The 19,736-nt window shown below is 34.3% G+C and overlaps 2 protein-coding genes across 3 annotated transcripts in view; both read left to right on the top strand.

The window, feature by feature from the left end:
• Positions 1 to 19,736, top strand: part of LOC129802008 (hemocytin) — a 103,906-nt gene that overhangs the window by 22,370 nt on the left and 61,800 nt on the right. The window lies entirely within an intron of this gene.
• LOC129802009 (uncharacterized) lies at positions 15,622 to 19,687 on the top strand. Its single transcript, XM_055847541.1, has 2 exons — positions 15,622 to 19,128; positions 19,191 to 19,687. The coding sequence occupies exons 1-2, from the start codon at positions 18,789 to 18,791 to the stop codon at positions 19,682 to 19,684; spliced, it is 834 nt and encodes a 277-aa protein (XP_055703516.1). The 5' UTR covers positions 15,622 to 18,788; the 3' UTR covers positions 19,685 to 19,687.

Genomic DNA, 19,736 nt, shown 5'->3' with positions numbered 1-19,736 from the left:
AAAAAAAAACACGGGGCGATAACTGATATGACTGTAGATCTCTGGCACCTTTAACCACATTCGGGGGCTAATTTTAGCTTAGTCAGCAAATGAATGGAATTCCAGAATGAATTGATGGCGCCAGAAAAATAGCACTTGGTAGATGATACTGTCCAGAAGGCCATCCTCTTGATTATCAGAAGAATTTCATTGAATACTTGTAATATGACTGAATTTTCTATAAATTGACCTCTACGATTTTAGTGCCAGGTGCACTTGTCCGAAATTGCGGGCACGAGCAAATTATGGAAATGTTTGTGGGAATTTATGGGAATGGAGAAGCAATAAGATGACTTTTATTGACACATAAATCATTTAGAAAAAAAAAATTGAAGCCTCAAAGTTTTCTTGCACTTCAGGGATCTGGAAAGGAAATTAAAGAAGTTATACTCATAAATAATTTGCAAGAAAAGAATAGCAGTAAAGTACAAAATAAAATTGGGCAATTTGAGCGAATGCCTGCAAAAGGACTTAAAGAAATTATGGTTAAACATCACTGAAGAATAACAATATTTTTTTTATTGGCACCTGAAGGAACATTCAGAGCTATGATTAAAAATACAATATGCTACCCAATAAAATTAAGTTGCATAAATAGAATAAATATACATAATCTAATTTTACGTAAGATTTATAATGGGTTGAATCTCTCACTCAAAAAATCACAGTAAATAAATATTAAAATTAACAGTGCGCAATTCATTCTTACGTGCATTTAAAGGAAATTACTAAATAAATAGGAAAATATCATTTTCTCATATGAGATACACACATTTCATAACATAACTTGAAAACATAATAAAACCCTTTTAAAATACAGTGCCCGTTCTCTAATCCGGATCGGCGTAATCCGGACGAGTCCCCGACGGTTACATATAAAATAATTTTGAGGTTATGTATGTATGTCTTTTCAGCAATGAAAATGAATTATCTTGTGAAATTTTTGATTAATAAATGAAGTATAATAGCATAGAATTCTCTAATTATAGCCGTACTCACTATGGCGCTGTTATCTTGTAATATCGTTATCTCGTTATCTCGTTATGTTCTCGTAATGTATTTTATAAATGAAAACTTATAACAAGATAACAGATTACGGAGATTACGAGATAACAACGCCATAGTGAGTACGGCTTATGTCTTTTAAATCTTATTTAAAATTTTTATACTAATTCTACAAAAAAAAATCTTGCACTATATTTTCGAGACGTTGAACAAATTCGAATAATCCATGCGGATAATAAAGCGGACATCTGTCATATTGTCTCCCAATCATCCGGATTACAAAGCGGGTACTGTACTCTTAATCACTTGGAACATTTTTAGCACATAATTTAGCACATGTACTAAAAGCAAACAAACGAAGCAAGTTGAATTGTCTGCATAAAAAATTTTAAAAAATAAAACTAGAGTAAATTTTAGTACATTGTGTAATGGTATTGTTTATCAAAGGACATTTTCAAAAAAGTATATTGTCAGAATGTGCTAAATTTTTTTTTAAATTAAATTACTAAAATATATTATACTAAAAAACTGAAATTTCATTTTAAAGTAAATTTAGAGTAATTCATATTGAAAAACGTAATTGGAAAATTTTGTAATTTTAGAACATTATTATTATTAATCGTATTGAGATATTGTATTACAAGGTAATCATTTTTACAATGTCCATATCCCGTGTTGGAAGAATCTGCTAAATCCATTGTAGACCGCCCAGGAGTGCCTTCCCCGCTATGTGAATGCTTTTTCCATGCTCCCGGAGTTGTTGGGCGTAGGCGGTGCATAAGGGAAACTAGGGCACCACCAAACACGGGGTAGCACCAAACACTAATTTTTATTTCTTAAATACTTGGACTATCTCAATCATTTCTTCAGTAGACAAGCATCCCTATAGAGCCTATAAATTCCTATAGGTTTTGTCTTTAGAAGTCGAAAATCTGATTAAAAAATCGCAGGTTTGGTGCCCCAGTTTCCCCTATATAACGTTATTAACATATGAAAATTGTCTAAATTATAAATTCAGATCTTTGTACCGGGCGGGACTCGAACTCACAACAGTAAGTCGAGCCGGGGAATCGATCCGCCCAAGAACCGACGGTCTTGCCTATTGCGCCACTGATTCCCTATTTTAGAACATGAATGTGCTAATTCAATTCATATAACAAAAAAAAAACGATTTTTTTAATCAACTTAACAAGGATCACTTTCTAAGAATCTCATATCTAAAACTACTTAGTGGCCGAAAGAGATATACTAAGAAAGAGTAATTTAAAAAAAAAAATAAATCAAAAAATTAAGAAAAAAAAATTAAAAAGAATCAAAATTTCTATTTGTAAAAAAATATTGTCAACATAAAAAATTTCAGAGAATCAAAAAAATTGCACCATATGTTCCAATCTTTCTGCAAAATTTACATTTAATTACACTGGTACCTCGGATAATTTAGGCTACTTCCTCAACGATCCTAATAAGATTATTCCACTTGCAGTATAATTTTCTTGTGCGAATTTTGGTATTTTCCTCGGTCACATAAAATTTCTCATAAATTCACTCTTATAGCCATTTAATTGAATGATTAATTTTAGGCACAAGACTTGAGTATCAGGAGCACGTTGGATGCTTTAATGATCAACAATAAAGTGGTGGATGGTTTTTGACGGAAAAATTTCAGGGTTGCACTGAACGGGAATTCCTTGTGCCTGTGGCTTTTTGAGTTTCAGTCGTGGAAATATGCTGAAAAACACTAAAAATACACGACGAGTTGTAAAAAAAAAAGTGGCATTTAAAAGTGTCTGAGGCGTGAAAATTGAAGGGGAAATTCCATGCGGAAGAATTTTCCATGGCAGTTTAAATACTTTTGAAAAAACATGACTTTTAATTCCAATTCTGTCGAGTTGATTTTTTTTTGGGTTCTCGCGAGAATTTTTATGACTTCTGTTAATTCACTTATGAATAGGATCTCGGGGGAGGACTTTGTGGCCATAGCAGATCATGAAGATTTGCATAAAATTCCCACGCTTTGGCAGTCTGTCTCTGTCTGAATTTAAATGCATATGCAATTCCATTTTGGATATATCTGGTGTCTCTTGAGGGTCATAAAGCATGACTTTTATTGCCGGGACGGTTAAAAAGAAGCTGAGGGGATTCTCGAGAGGCAAGAATATGTCCACATTTTGGGTGTCACAAAAGAGAAGAACATGTCAATGGATATTTATGTGACGTGTAGTGAAAATTGTCAACACCCACATCAAATGGATGGTCTAAGAGAATCATTAAAATCTCATTCGAGGCAAAAGGAGCGCCCAATGGACAGAAATTTTACTGAAACCTCTACTGTTTTATTGCCATCAATCTTCATTGTTACACCCAGATTAAATAGCCTATCAATTGGTTGCCCATCCGAAAAAGCCCAAGAGACAATCATTAACCTGTCTACACGAGAAAATGTCTCAAAAACTTGTAACCTTTATTATTTGGTATAGTGATTCTTTCTTAATCACTGCTATTATGATGTTTCGGATCAACTACTTATTTCCGATCGGCTCATATTCATAGTACAATATTCAAAACATCATTTATTCCAAAAATGAAAAAAATGGAAAAATTATATTGCGAAAATCCTCAGGTAACTGATCAGTAAAATTTACAATTTTTGCATATTTTCAAAAAGTAATAACAAATATAGATGTAATTCATCTTAGATGTTTTAGCATTTAAAGTCCAGTACATTCTCCTTATTAATTTAAAATTAAAGATAAGTTAAAGAAATTAACAATTGTTTGGTTCAGGGGTTGGATGAAATATGAACTTTACTTTATCGAAGAATACGAATCAGCTATTAAATGCAATTTTAAAGACTTAAATAAAAGTTTTATCTTATCAGCTGAAAATTTTCTTCAAATCGATGTCAGTTACGATAATTGCATACTTTTATTTGGGTCGTAGTTTTGGGATATATAGATTAACTTTCTGCGGTCCTTTTTTTCTTTTTTTTCTTCGGGAAGGACTTTGGAATCGATTCCAAAACCTTACCAGAAGATGAATTCTGTAAGAGTATGACCATGTCTCATGACAAATTTAATTTTTTTATGTGACAAATTCGGTAAAGTGGGATTCTTATCAGTTACTAAAAGTTTCATCACTGACACAAATCCGAAAAAGTTAAAATGACATTCCAGAAATGTTAATTTTACCCTGCAGTATTGATCCGAAATCGGTGTAAATATTACCCTTTTTAGGTGTATTAAGGGTTAAAGTTACCCTTTTTTCATGTTGATTTTACCCTCAAAAGGTGTAAAATTAACATTAAAAAATTTTGATATATTTTTACACCTAAAAAGTGTTAAAGTTATGAGGAAAAAAAGTTAATCGCACCCTCTTTTTTTTCTCAATGATAAAACTCTTCACATTGGCTATTCCGGCTATTCGATGTTCACTGGGTTTAATATTATTCTATTCCGAATTTATCGCGAAAAGGACAATGGGAAAAAGTGGTCTATGGTGCGACCACCAATGAGACCTACATCATTGAATAGGCCATGGTATAGGTAACAACTTTTTATACTGCCCTTTTTTTAAGAGGATCGAAAAGCCAGAAAATGGCGTCTCCATACAAAAACCCAAAATTAAAAGTGTATCAAGTCTTACAATTTTTGAGATATTTCCTTGAAAATTTAACTGAGGGTAGTTTTTTATATTATCTTTTAATTCTATGTTTTAATTTTTTGAAAAACGGTTTTCCTTTCGTAATATAATTTTCCAAACATTCGTATACTCCTAAAACATGCCACAAAGAGGCTGCATTATCTCCTAGAATATGAAAGATAGAGAGGTATATTTTTTTTTAATTTTGTTCGTAAAGACATGCTCTATAAAATGCCTGTTTCACTTCTTTCACTTTTCATACAAATTTTCCAAGTATTTTTCAATTGAAAATTGTCCAAAAAATGACAGTTTTCATTGCATCTTTGTACCGAGAATATCATTTTTTCCGAATAAATAATTATTTTTGTACCAATCTACATTTCATTAGCTTTCAAATGGTACATTAGAATTGGAAAAACTCCTAACAGTTTTTTTGCAATTAAATTTTAAACAACATGCTGCAAATTGGAAATTTTCATGAGCTTTTGATAGCTTTCCGAGCTTCCGAGAAATTCTACTCAAAACTGTTCAGCAATTCGCCACAAGATAACGCGTGGATTTTTGGTCGCATTTTTCACCATGTCTTTCCTTTTCTCTCTGACCTTCAGCACGCCTGCAGTTTTTTTCGATCAGGCGGAGGAGAAAAAAAATGCAAAACAACAAAACTCATCCACTGTGTGAGAAATCTTATGAATTACAGCTGAGCCAATTTTTATGATTTTCACGATCAGTTTCGTTCTTTCAAAAAATTGTAGAAAATCGTAAAAATTATGAATCGTCAATCGTCATGGGCATTTCACAAAACCAGCTAATATCGGTGACTACAAAATATGCGGATATAATTTTTCTCGGAGAAGAAAAAAATCAGTGATAAGCCTAAATGGGCTTATGCTATGTGTGATTCTTTCATTGCAAATTCGAATTGGGGGCAAAATCGAAGTCCAGATAACCTTATGCTAGCTGAGATTCATTACAGGAAACCTCGAAACCTCGTCGTTGAAAATTGAAGAGTGCAAATTCGATTGTCAGAAATGCACAAAAATACATGTAAAACTTTAATGCCAAAATGGGTCAGAAACTATTCCGCAATCCGCGAAAAAATCCACAGCCCGGGAAAATCCACAATAAATTCTGCCGGCTGCGTAAATCCGTGAGAAATTCTTCGGTCCGCAAAAGATTCAGCGATCCGCGAGAAATTTCGCGGTTCGCGAAAATTCGTGAACGATTCCGCGATCCGAGAAAATCCGGGAGAAACACCGCGATCCACGAAAATACACGAAAAATTCCGCGGCCCACTAAAATCCACGAACACACCGCGATCCGCGAAGTTACAAAATAAACATAAAAGGAGCGAAAAAGCATAATAGTATTTCGAGATAATTCAGAAAAAACTAAGTTTTTACACATTTTTCAAAATATCTCAGGAACCGCCGATTTCTAAAAATTCGGTTGCTCATTTGCGGCATCAGGGTTTGCTCCAAATATATACTCTTTATTAGTAGGTGCGATTATGAAAGAATCGCACCTAAAAGTATAGTGTTCACGAGTTTGACGATTTCGGGAAGTTTCTTCCCCGGAAAAAAATTGACACATATAATCATTCGAGGAGCGATGGAACAGTGTGAGAGATGGACCACTTCGCCTCCTGCCTACACCTTATTCACAATCTCCACCTCATTTGGTCTATTTGTGCCCTTCAACATTCTATTGGAAACCCCCAAGTTACAGCTTTCTACCTTTAAAATTGTACGAAAAAATTAAAATTGAATTTTTTTGGATGTCTGAAAAATGGCCAAAAATATTTATTTCGCCATAAGAATACGTGTATTTGGGGGTTGAGGAGAGATGGAACTTAATAGTTTTGGCAACACTTCCGGTGTGAATTTTGATCAATGTTCTTTAAAATCTTTTCAAGTAAATCTTAGATATTATTTTCCCAAAATTTATGGTAAGATTGATTTGATACACTCAACGAAATTGCCATCGAAGTATATGAGCCACATATTCCACAAAATAAATCATTTATACTGAAAAAATATAATAAACCCCAATAAATTCAATGAAATAATGTTCATGTCTAAAATCACTATTCTAAATTAATAAAATAAACTAGAAATATTTTGCTAAAATTAGGGGTGTTCCATCTCACGCGCACTTTTTTTGAGTGCCTCAAAATGCAACTTTTTTTAAATACTATTTTTCGAAGTGACTATTTTCGTCTAAGCTTTTCTAATATTGGTATTTTAAATTTAGAGTCTTCAAATGATAAACCAGTGAGGTTCGTCTTTGTCTCGCATTCAAAACGCATCCGCAATATTGAATATAAAAAAGGTGTTCCATCTCTCCTCGAATGACTATAGATGATCCAAAAATAGGGGTTCCGTGGTGCAATTGGTAAGAGCGGTCGGCTCTTGGGCGGTGTGATCCCCGGCTCGACTGTCACAGTTGTGAGTTCGAGTCCCGCCCGGTGCAAACGACTGAAGCATCTGAATGGACATATTTCTCATACACAATGTAATCTGTATAAAAACTTGTAAAATGAAAAATGTACAAAATGGCGAAGAAAAACCGGTACATCAAAATAAATAAATAATAAAATAATGTTCCAAAAATTAGCTCGTCCACGGACACACAAGTTTTTGGAAAAAATTTGTGCTTTCTACGAGACTCAATAAGATACCTAATATGAAAACGATTTTTTTCCGCAACGTGGCTCATCCATGGACACTGAAAATTTTCGGAACAAATTTGTACCCTCCAGGAGTAACGAAAAGATACTCAATATTAGTAACTAATTTGTTCCGAAAGTCACCATCGCAGCGAGGAAGACGTTAAATTTGTGGCATTTTTCAAGCTATAATATTTACGGTTTCACTTTTTTTAATTCGAGATTCCCGAGATTTCTTCCCCTCCTGCTACCAGCACTCGCATGTGATTTTGTAATGCACAAGTCTGTATAAAACACTGTTAAGCTGAATTTTATTTGATGTTCCTTATGAACTTTCGCCATCGAAATCCATTTCGACTGAAGTACAGACCTAACTGTTAGACGAAACGGACGAGATCTTTTAAATTGCATTAATTTGTTCCCGATAATTGGAACTAAATGTCTATATTTGGTTCCGACTTTTAGCAACAAATTTGTACTTCTTAAGAGAGACAAAAGGATTCCCCATATTATTAACGATCTTTGTTCCGAAAATTAAATCGTCCACGGACACCGAAAATTTTTGAAACGAATATGTTACAAATGTAGGGATAGTATTTTTATGAAAAAAAAATCTACAAATTTGTTCCTGACAGTGGGAACAAAACAGTAGAGCGCAACGAAATTCTATTCCAACTCACAGATCAAATTTGTATAAAACGAAATCTACTGAAATTTGTAGGTATTCCACGGTATCGAAACGGTTCTAAAAGAAAACTTACCCAATTGTCACTATTCTTAACAAAACCGTGAGGAAAAATATTGGAACGAATAAATACCTTTTCTAGGTACATATTTGTCCTGTAACAAATTGTTCTAAAGAAAATTTTTACCAATATTTTGGTCAGTGTCCAAAAGTTTTTACTGTGATTGTACAATTTACTAACAATACTACAATTGGACTTCAGATAAAAATTAGTTATAGTTTCATAACTGGTTTATTATATGGATTCATAATCAATTATACCCTTTTCAGAATTGTAAGAAATTACATGACCTTCGGAACTCAAATGTCACCCTATTCGGTTTATAAAAATACGCTCTCTAGAGCATTTTTAACCTTTGACCTTGAAAAATCTTTAATTCAACAGTATTTTCTTATATGAAATTATCACCGAGTCGGCCTCTAAAACATATTTAAAAATAAAAAAAAATCGCAGGATGCGTTTTTAAAGATTCCCAAGAAGAATACGGTTTTTGGAAAGAATGAAGGAAAAATAAAGGTCATGTTAATTATTTATTAGTTTGACCTGCCAATATTATAAAGTTTTTAAATTTCGAATCGTAAGGGATAGGGGAAAGAACTCTCCTTTCGAACGTTCATGCCTTCGAATAGCGTGATTTTTCTTTTATTTTTCCTAAGAGACTTATAAATAATTATCACATAATCATAAATATTGATGATAAGCTAACTAATATTTATTTAATAGAAATGTGTAATGCCCAACGCACAATAACTTTTGTTTTGTAAACATGTTTTTGACATTTCAATGAGAGTGAATGAAACAGAAATCTAGTTATCTCGTTTTCTCTCATAGGAAATTTCGAAAACATATTTACAAACAAAAGTTATTGTGCGTTGGGCATAAGTCTCTTACGAAAAAAAAAGAAAATTCACATTATTCGAAGGCATGAACATTCGAAAGGAGAGTACTTTCCCCTACCAAAAAAGGCCAAAAAATAAACCTCCCCCTATCTTTCAAATGTTTCATATGCACGTGTCCTTTGAAGAAATAGAAATTTTGGACTATGAAGAAAATAAAAAAAAGAAATTTTGTGACTTGAAAATTTAATTTTTTTTAATCAATTTGTAGAGACAAAGATATACGTAAAACATGCATGTCTCATTTTTCTTTCCTTCACAAAATCTCATAATGCATCGCAAGGCTAAAAATCTGTCTTTGGGTTTTTCAACCTTTTCAATGAGTTTTTTGTGTGCTCTGGGGAGCGCTTCGGAGAAGGGTAGACAGACGATGAGCGTGAACAAAAAACGGTTGAAAAAACGAGACAGCTGATGGCGGGTGATGACTCTTTTCACCACCAGAGGACATCACGAATGCTTTGAGTAGCTCCGCGGGAGCTTGAATCTGGAGCTTTTTTTTCCTTGACGATCCTCTTAAAGGACAAAATAAATTGTAACACAAAATATATTAAATGGCTACATATTCTCGAAATCGACATAATAGCATATGTCTTTACAATGCATAACGTGGGTAGGAGGACATGGAAACATGATTTAATTAATCAATAGTATCGAGATATATTCATTACCAAAGTAATCATTTTTACAATGTCCATATTCCGTGTTAGAAGAATCTGCTAGTCCGTTTGTAGACTCGCCCAGGAGCGCTTTCCCCGCATTGTGAATGCTTCTTCTTATGTTACTAACATATGAAAACTGTCTAAATTAGACATTCAGATCTCTGCACCGGGCGGGACTCGAACTCACAACAATAAGTCGAGCCGGGGAATCGATCCGCCCGAAAGAGCCAACGGTCTTGCCTATTGCGCCATTGATTCCCTATGGAAACATGATGGCTCAAAGTCAAAACTTTAAACCTTATATCTCAGAGATTTATCAACCGAATTTAATCAATGAATATTTAATCGAAAGGTCTCGAAAAATCCCTCAAAATGACGGTATAGATGAGTTCACAAGTGGACGGCAAGGGACGCTCCGGCTTATCAAAGTTTTCAATTAACAATTGAGAGATATGGCCTCATTGTATTCATCGATTTCAGTAGAATCATTATATATATTTTGACTTATTTTTCTAACTCTGATTTATTTATTTATTTTCTTATGAAAAGCTAAACAGATTTCATATGACTGAATAGCCTTCCATAAACCTTGTTCCCATGCCGAATTTCAGCTTTCTACCTTTTCTCAGAGAGGAGTTATGGTGGAAAAAGTCCTCATTTTGTATGGGAACTGCTGGTAGGAATAGCGGGGAGAAACGTATATATACACGATTTTGGAGCCTTCCATTGCCCTTGGCCCTATGCCAAGTTTTTGATTTCTACTTCTTTTCACAGAGGAGTTACAGCGGAAAAAGGAATTATTTTGTATTGGGGCTACAAGAAGAAGTGGAGGGCGGAGAAGCCTATACATGGTTAAGGAACCTTTCATAAACATTGATTCCATACCAAGTTTAAGCTTTCTACTTTTTTTCAAAGGAAAGATAAAATGAAAAAAGTCATTATTTTGTATGGGGGCTACGGGTAGGAGGGGGTAGTATCCGTGGATAAATAGTTTAAGTCATACATTGAGTCCATACCGAATTTCATGAAGATTATTTTAACTGATGTTGAGTAATTCGATGTCAAAATAGTATTTTCCGAAAGGATAAAGACGTTTTTACAAGGATTCCCGGCTAATATCGTCCTGGGTCTCGATTGTTTTTCATTCTACGCCATTACCTATAAAATACGCATAGTCCCATCTGGGCCCCACATAGACGCCACATTCTGGGGTCGCCACATAGACCAACTCCCATACGCTTTTGCCCAATGTCCTTCGTCATAAATATCACATTGTCATATTGCTGTAGAATTCCTTTATAGGCCAGATCGGCCAGATCTTGAAGTTGCTTTAGCTACGTGCCTAGGTCTACCTTGAAGTCGACGTCCCTTCGTAACAGCTTACAAAGAAAATGGTTACGATCTTTTCAACGAACTTGTACTTCAGCATATAAATGCAGCAGAAAATTTCAAATTTCCATCTTGAAATACTAAAGACAAATTTTAAAAAAAATATAGATTAAAAACTGGAAACTAAAAGATCACATGGAATGTAAATCATGCTAAATTAATTTACTTTATTCAACATTTTCTGATCTGAGACTCTCATAACTTAGCTAAATAGTGACAAGAATGGCGTCTTTTAGTCCACCTTGTTTCACAAGAAATTATCAACAAATAAAACGATCAAACAATCAAAAAAAAATAAATGTAGAATCTCTGATTCTATCCAAAGAAACGTTTATCTGATATTTCATTTTCTTCTTTCCAGGTAATTCTACCTCCAAAAACGTAACTGGTTCAGAGAAAAACAACACCGACTCTCATCTCAATCATCCACATGGCTAGAGTTCATTTGAAACGGAAAGTAGTGGATTTTTATGGGCATCTCGGGGGCATTTTTTTGCCATCCCCAAACTGGATGCTGTGCTAGGAGTTCAGTAAATGATTGCTCCTTCGAGGTATTGTTTAATTTTCTCCATCACATTCCTGGGTCCGAAGTGAATTGCGATGTGGACTTGGTGGGAATTTCAATTTATTTTCCATGCCCTTCGTCCACCATAATTTATTATTGCACGCATCAAAGGGATTTATTTCGGCACGCGTGATGAAATTACTCAGGAGATGAAAAAAATGCGCGCCAGCACCTTTAGTTTGCGACCATTCTAAATGACTAAATGTGTTCTGTGGAGAATTTTACGTGCTTGTGCTTATTTTCGGATGATTCTGGATCCAGCTCATTGGTCCATAGAGAGCTCTTTCACGGTTTTACGATAATGTGATCAACATTTTTTTGCCCTTGTTATGTGATAGTCATTCACATATATTTTTGCCCATAGTGACTTTTATTGCCAAGGAAGGGTTTTTCAAAATTTATTTGCGACATTTGAATGAGTCCTATTCAAAATTATGACACTGACAGAAAATTGAATGAAAAAAATACGGGAGAACTTCAAATTAAATATGACAGTTTAACGATTTTGGGACAAAAATGAAAAAAAAACTCATCCACCCCACTTATAAAATTTTGGGAATGCTCTATTCTGAGAAAAAAAAAGTATTTGGATTAAAAACAATTAAAAATAGCAAAACACTTAAGAATCACTTAAGACCCTCCTCAGAGAAATACGCTAAAAATACCCAACTGAGAGAATTGTCCTAATTTTTCCGCCTCAAATGCAAAGAAAATTCCCATCATACCTTCTCCCAGCTTCCTCAGCCGGGAAGTTTGAGTCTCCCAATTGACGATTGAGTCTGAAATTGCAGAGGAATGTTAATTGTGGTGATTCACTTGGCATGAATCCCAGTTACAAGCCAGCGAATCCCAATTTATCGCACATCATCCGCCCAATTAGAGGGCGATTGGGGGCACATCCCGTGTGTCCAGGAGTCACCTGGTCCACGTCCGACTTCGGACATTGACACGCGTTGCCGCGGCTGCTGTTCAGACGGATGGTCTCAATTAGTGTGGCTCCCGGAGAGTCGCGTCGCGGGATTAAATGGTTCTGTGGACCGCGAGATCCGGACATATGGTCGACCAATTAGTGCTCAGTTTATGTTCTGGGCCAATTCCAAACATTCACATCTGTGGGGGATGATGGAAGGCAGAGTTGACGAAAGATTAGTTGAGTGATTAACGATTAACGATTAATCTTCAAGTTCTATTATTTCTTAATATGTATATCCCCTAATGTATAAGATTTTTAATAATGTCAACTTCGATAATTCTCACAAAATTTTCTTTTCTTTGATACGGCTTAAACTTTTCAAAATCAAAGATCTTTCTCGCAATTCTTTGGTCACGAAATATTAGATGGTTGTGAAGTTCCGCAGGTGACACTTTTTTGATATTAATTACTTAAATACTTATAACAAATTCAGTTTGAACAAAACTAAGATAGTGTCAGGATCAGGACAAGGCTCACTAAATTCAAAATAAACATATTTTTGTAAAGATCGACTGCCGCTAGAAATCTCTTGGTCACGCGAAACCATTTTAAAATCGCATAATCCTTAATATACTGACTACACAGAAAAAAATATTTTGTAAAATAGTTCGTAAATGTTTGTTAAATCCTATGGAGGACTTACGAAATGCTCGTGAATCATATAGCCCACAAACAAGTTCGTAAAATTTTGTACTTTTTTCACAAACATTATTCGTAAAATGATCATTTGACGAACAATTTTTGTACTTTGTAAAAAATGTTCGTAAAATTTTGTCATTTGTTCGTAAATTTTTGCCAGACAAACAAAAATTTACGAACAAATGACAAAATTTTACGAACATTTTTTGTGTGTTTACGAACATTTACGAACAAATGTTTGTAAAAGTACAAAAAATTTTCATCAAATGATCATTTTACGAACAATGTTTGTGAAAAAAATACAAAATTTTACGAACTTGTTTGTGGGTTATATGATTCACGAGCATTTCGTATGTCTGCCATAGGATTTCACAAACAATTATTGTTAACAATTTTACAAAATATTTTTTTCTGTGTAGTTATTGCTATTAATAAGCTCAAAAAATAGGGTCATAGCTCCTACAAATGTAATAATATTAAGATAAAAGAAAATGTAGAGAAACAACAAAATATAGAATAGAAGAGAAGAGACAGCCTGTTGCTAAAACTCGTAAATTGCAGGAAATAATCTCACTACCCAGAATCGAATTAAATAAAGTGACGCTCTTTACTGATTAAGCAATTTTGTTAATATTTTGCCAGAATTGCAGGGGTGATTCATGTCTAGATTTCGTATATACGATTATTTACCATTGTTGTAATTTTAGTGTAAAACCCGCGTATTCATAAAAAAAAAGGTTTAAGAAGTACCACAGAGGTGACATTGTCGCCTGCGAGTGACTTTGACCGCTTCCTGTTCGTAAGCTTTTCGTTAATGTTTAAGAACGGTTCTCACCGATCAAACATGGTAGATCGGATCGGTTAAGATCATCCTTATATTTTAGAAGTAATGTAAAGCTAACGACTTACGAACATGAGGGGGTCGAAGTCAGCCGCAGGGGACAAAGTCATCCTCCCTTACGATACTCAAATTACCCAGATGATACTTGCAATACGTTTAGAATCGCCAAAAGGTCTACTCCATTAAAGTTTATAATATTTTATCATATTTTTCGATCAATTAAAGAGATTGTTCAATCCTAAAATTTGATCATGTATAGCAATAAAATCAAATTTATTATGCTAGATATGCTTAAAACGAGAAGTAAATTTTCGAAATTGAGATGCAGTGTTATTTCTTTTGAACAAAATGCTAAGTTTTACAATGATTATCGTTTAAAATTTCAAATAGTTGAACTCAAGTTCAAATTTCAAGTTTTCACTCTGTTGCAGGCCGTGCCATATCTTCTAAAAGAAATTTTTAACGAAATTCGTTAATTTTTAACATCTGTTGATCTCTTGTGGTTCTATATCTATACTGAAGTATTGAAAATTAAGAAAATATAAGTTCAGATAGACTTATAGTAAAGATATTTTCTTCAAGCAAATTTAAATTCCATTTGCCTTTATACAAATATACTTTTAACCTTTTATACTCACCTCTTAGGAATTTTATTTATATAATTTCTTCTTTCCAATATTGAATATCATTTCGAAATTGTCTGTAAGCCATTGTCATGGAGTCATTGTCGATTTTTTGCAAAAATCGTTTTTTCTCGCTTTTCGGGTACTCCTTGACACTCTGTACCTTTGAGTATTATACCGGAAAGTTAATTATTCCCGAAGTTATAGGGGTTTTAAATATTAAAAATCCTAAACTCAGCATGTAATATCTCTGCTTGAAATCGCTGTCCTGTAAAGTTGGCCATTCGCGACTTATTCGTTTATTATTCTGAGCCGTCGATATGTTACAGAAATTCGGCAATGCCCTTGGACCATTCCTTGTAACAGTTTCTCAAGGTCAAAATAAAAAATGCTCTCGAGAGCCAATTGCTAAATCGATTCTAAGACATTTAGATTCTTTTTTAAAATCTTTCGCATCTTTTGACACTTTGGGTACCCGAATGCGATATAGATGTTCTGCAAAAAAATATTCCTTTGAATTATTTTGAAGCGATAAAAATTAAATTCTTGTGGATACTATAAGGATGTCCAAATCTAAGGTAATTTTGCAAAAGTTTGAATAATTTCTGAGCTTAAGTTATTTTTGATCAAATAATCGCGAAATTAGCTTGCTGCATATGCTGTGGTTTCGATAGAGTTATAGTGTCTCAGTATCTAATTAATTTAAATAGCTTTCAACCAAGGGGTAATCCATGCACTAGAAGAGCAGTAAAGGAAGTATATGGGCAGTGTATGACAGTTTGCGATACATTTTATTTGCCAAATTTTTCAGGCTAAATATTCTCAAGGATCAGCCTGAGCCTGGGCCCTTATGGTCAGTGGGTCAAAGGAATCCAATCGGCACCAACGAGCTCATCTGCCTCTCAGGCTTATCTACATGTTTACCCTTTGTATCAATCAGTAATGAACCAATAATAGTTTTCTAACTTATCTAAGAGAAAAAATCAATCTAGGTGATCTCTCTGTTCAACTCTGGTACCCTACAGTGGGAGTATGGGTTGGGTGGAAGTGAATGAAATGGAATAATATCAGAAGCGCCACACTCGTCAATTTCCTCTCACACCATCGGAAAGTATTCCTTTGATGCTCAGTGACGAATGTCTCTGCCGTAGCTGTTTTTCGTTCTTTGCGTACACCAAAAAGACTTAACAGAGTACAACTCGTCCACATATCGCAATTAAAGGCACCAAATTACTCAGACACTGATTGAAATTGACGCTCTTTGAGACACGAGCAGTACGGTACTGAATGAATTATTTATGATGTTGGACACGCTTTTTCCGCAGACCAAATGTTGTCAGTTTTTTTCTTGGATGGCAACATTATTTTGTTGTTTTTTTTTCCAGAGAGAAGAAAAAGTGCAACTATGGAATCTCTATTTTTGACCACATATTTGAGACTCTGGCAGCTATTTCCGTACATGGCCCAGTGCCAGTGGCCAGAAATAGATCTATCTCTCTTATGCCATGTATCCACCATGTGTTCATCCAAAACGACCATGGATTTGCAGTCCTCCTGTCGTCACCCATAAATATTTTAATCACGTACCTCTGACACTTGATTAAAAGATCATCCCGCGAAGATTGAGCGCGAAATTATTAATGATCCCCATCCGACCCTTTCGTAGACATCAGGACGCCAACCTGACACTTTTTGCCACCGGAATTGTTGGGTATCATGAGGAAAAGTATGATTTGGGGAAACTTTTTTTTACCATTTCGTACAATATTATGCCTCTGGCAGTGACGCGTGTTTCACGATTGGTCAACCAGCAAATGATGCTCAAAACCGTGGAAATATTTAATGGGATCAACATCCATTGAGTGATATTAATTACCATGTACATGAATATTTCCATTCAAAACTAAGCAATTTTCCGGTGACTTCACTAATTGGATATTTCATCGCAATATGGACAGTTTTGTTTGGCAAATTTGACTATTTTATTGCTGGAGAATTTACACACAATGATTCGTGATCATGATATTGCTGACTTTTATTGAGAAAATTTAACATTATTTTATTGCAAATGATGTTTTTGTGGTCAACAAAAATATATTTTCAAAGGATTAATATGACCAATTCAGTATTAAATTGGTATTTATTTTATTTGAAAAATTGATTTGGCTTTGATATGAAGTATCAAAATTATTATTTAGTTATATTTTATTTTTAGCCATTCGATTGCAAATAATTGCCATTAACAGTGATTTCTAAAAGAGGAAATATTAATTTGAAAATTTATTAAAATATTATTTACTGTCATAACCTGTGCCAATTCTAATTTCTGTGCTAATATCCATGTAGTATAAAAAAGAGATTGTAAGGTTAAATACGTTTAATCGTTAAATTCACATTTCACGTTATTTATGAAAGAGTCGTTCAAAATATAGAGCTTCATGTAACTACAGTTTTTTTCTGATAAATTTTTATATTAAACCTAAACTCTATTTATTCGAATTTGAACCTGCGACGGATTCATCGGTTGCATCGGCCGTTTGTGCAGATACGATAGCGGTCGATACAATCGACGATATAATGTTCTGAGTAGATCTATACATCAACTACAACCTATTAATATTTCAACCGAATAATAAGGGTTCACCTTTTGGCAATTATTTGAAATGGTGGAAAGAAACGTCCAATCAAAATAGCGTCTACGTCATTCCGCAAAACTAGAATATGGCCATTTTTTAGATGATGTATGAATCGAAGTTTAAATCGGTTAAGGAACGGTAAATTATGCTAAAGTACTTTTTAGGTATAAGTATCAAAGTTACGGATTCGAGCATTCCGCAAAGCATGGGACGATTTTCCACCCCTTTTATAGAGAGATGGGTTGTTTAGTCTAATCTTCTATAGACTCAAGTACAGTGAAGCTTCCTGGATACACACGGGAAATAATTTTTGTTGAAAATGTTTTTTTTTAAGATAATTTACCCTATCATTATAGGTAGAAATGTAATTTTTCTTAAACAGGCAGATTTTGACGAATTTTTTTCGAACATAGAATTGGGGCACCTTTGAATATAGGATACCTTTGAAATTGGGATTTTTCACCTCTTTTTAAATTAAATTGACCCTTGTCGTGATATAATTTAGCTGTACAAACAGATTGAGAAGCTAAATTACATTATGATATGGCTAAGTTCCACTTAAATGTAGGTGAAAAATCCCAATTTCAAAGGTGCCCCACTTCCCCCTAGAGGTCATAACCCATTACTAGAAGGTAACTTAAGATTTTGATTTCGCAAAGTTAATTTATAAAGTTCAGATTTTATAAAATCAATTGATTCGAAAATAGTTAGATCCAGGATTTAAACAGGTCTGCTCTGCTACTTACTATTAATTATGGCTTCCGATAAGCCGATCATTTATCGGTGCCGATAAATCCATCATAGAAATCGATCCTCGTTGATTAACCAACTATGAAGATGATGGAGATTAATCGGCTCATCGGCGCTGATCATGGAAACCGATCGGCATAAATCAGCTGATTAGATGATCTACCACTCTAAGAGCGGAGAAAGACTAAAATACTTCTCTAAGGAGAAGTACTTTTTCTCTAAGAAGAAGTTTTTTAGTCAGAAGTGGTCTACAAATATGGTAAAGTGGTACAAGTTGGACCATGGTACAAGTTGGACAATGGTACAAGTTGGACAGGACTTTTTTTTTTGATAAATTTAGTACTTCATTTTTATTTGTATATTTTTAATGCTTTAAGCATTATCCAGATGGGCAAAATATTTACTCTCTCAAAATATTTTTGCTATTTTACACACTAGAATAGGCGAGAGCTTAAAATTTTTTTATTGAAAAAAGTTAAACGCTCTTGAACTTTGGTGCTATAATAGAAAAATATTTATGACAAAAATTGCTTTCCACGCTCAGAGTGATTATTACGCGAACTATTTTCTTGGCGGGAACAACTTTCGGAAAGATTTCGGAATAAGATTTATGGATATACTGTCAAAGCTGTCAAATGTTATGTGATTGCGCGGTAAAAGAAAAATAAAAACAAAGATTGATTTTCGCGATATTTTTAATAATTTTTCGTGAAAACTGAAATGAAAGCATTAAGTACGCGCAAGCAGGAGTTTATAATAAATGAAGTGCGTGAAAACCCTTGTATTTGGGACCTTTATTGTCCTGAATATCGTAATGTGGTCGCGAAAGATAGAGTGTATGGAAAAATAGCAAAGAAACTTCAAAAACCTCCCGAAGAAATTATCAAGGCATGGTCTGCGCTGAAGGAAAAGTACAAGAAAGAAAAGGAAAAGGAGAAAGCATTGAAACCACGATCGGGGGCAGCAGGAGGGAGGAAATACATTATCAAGTCTTGGGACCTATTTGAAAACATGACATTCCTCGACAAAATTTTGATAAAGAAATCTACTGAAGAATCAGGTGATTACTATTCTATATTAATTTAGCTATTTCCATATTTTTGGGAATTGTGTTTTTTTCAGTTTCCGTCGTATTTCCTGAGAGCAAGGCTGGGATTTCCTCTCAAATAAAATCAGATATCCTAGAGCTGGATTCTCATTCATCAAGTGATAACATAATTCTACTTGATGGTCCCAGGGCTGTTGAAAATAGTTGTGATCCAATTTGTTACCAAACTGTTGAAGAGATTCGCTACCAAGTGTCCAACCGAGCTCGTGAATATTCAAGTCAGAACCCAGGACAATCTTTTGGATCTTCAAATTGCACTCTCCCAAATCAAGTGTCAACTCAAATTTCCGATAAAGTTTCCAGCCAAGCTCATAAACCTTCTACTCAGACAAAAGGGTCTTCTTTTGAGACTCCCATCACCATGTTTCCAGTACACGTGTCTGTTTCGACATCCAACAGAGTGCCCAATCAAGCTACTAAACCTCTAAATCAGACTGCAGGCTCAGCTTTCGCCAGTTCAAGTAACACATTTCCAGTTTCGCGTTTTATTGTTATAGTTTTATTGTGACAGATATACTATAAAAAAGCTCAATTTGTTATAAAAAAAAGCACCAATTTTT

Source organism: Phlebotomus papatasi, chromosome 2 (assembly GCF_024763615.1).
Source record: "Phlebotomus papatasi isolate M1 chromosome 2, Ppap_2.1, whole genome shotgun sequence".
Lineage (NCBI taxonomy): Eukaryota > Metazoa > Arthropoda > Insecta > Diptera > Psychodidae > Phlebotomus > Phlebotomus papatasi.
Note: the sequence above shows the minus strand (reverse complement) of the source record. Positions and strands in the feature narration are given on the sequence as shown.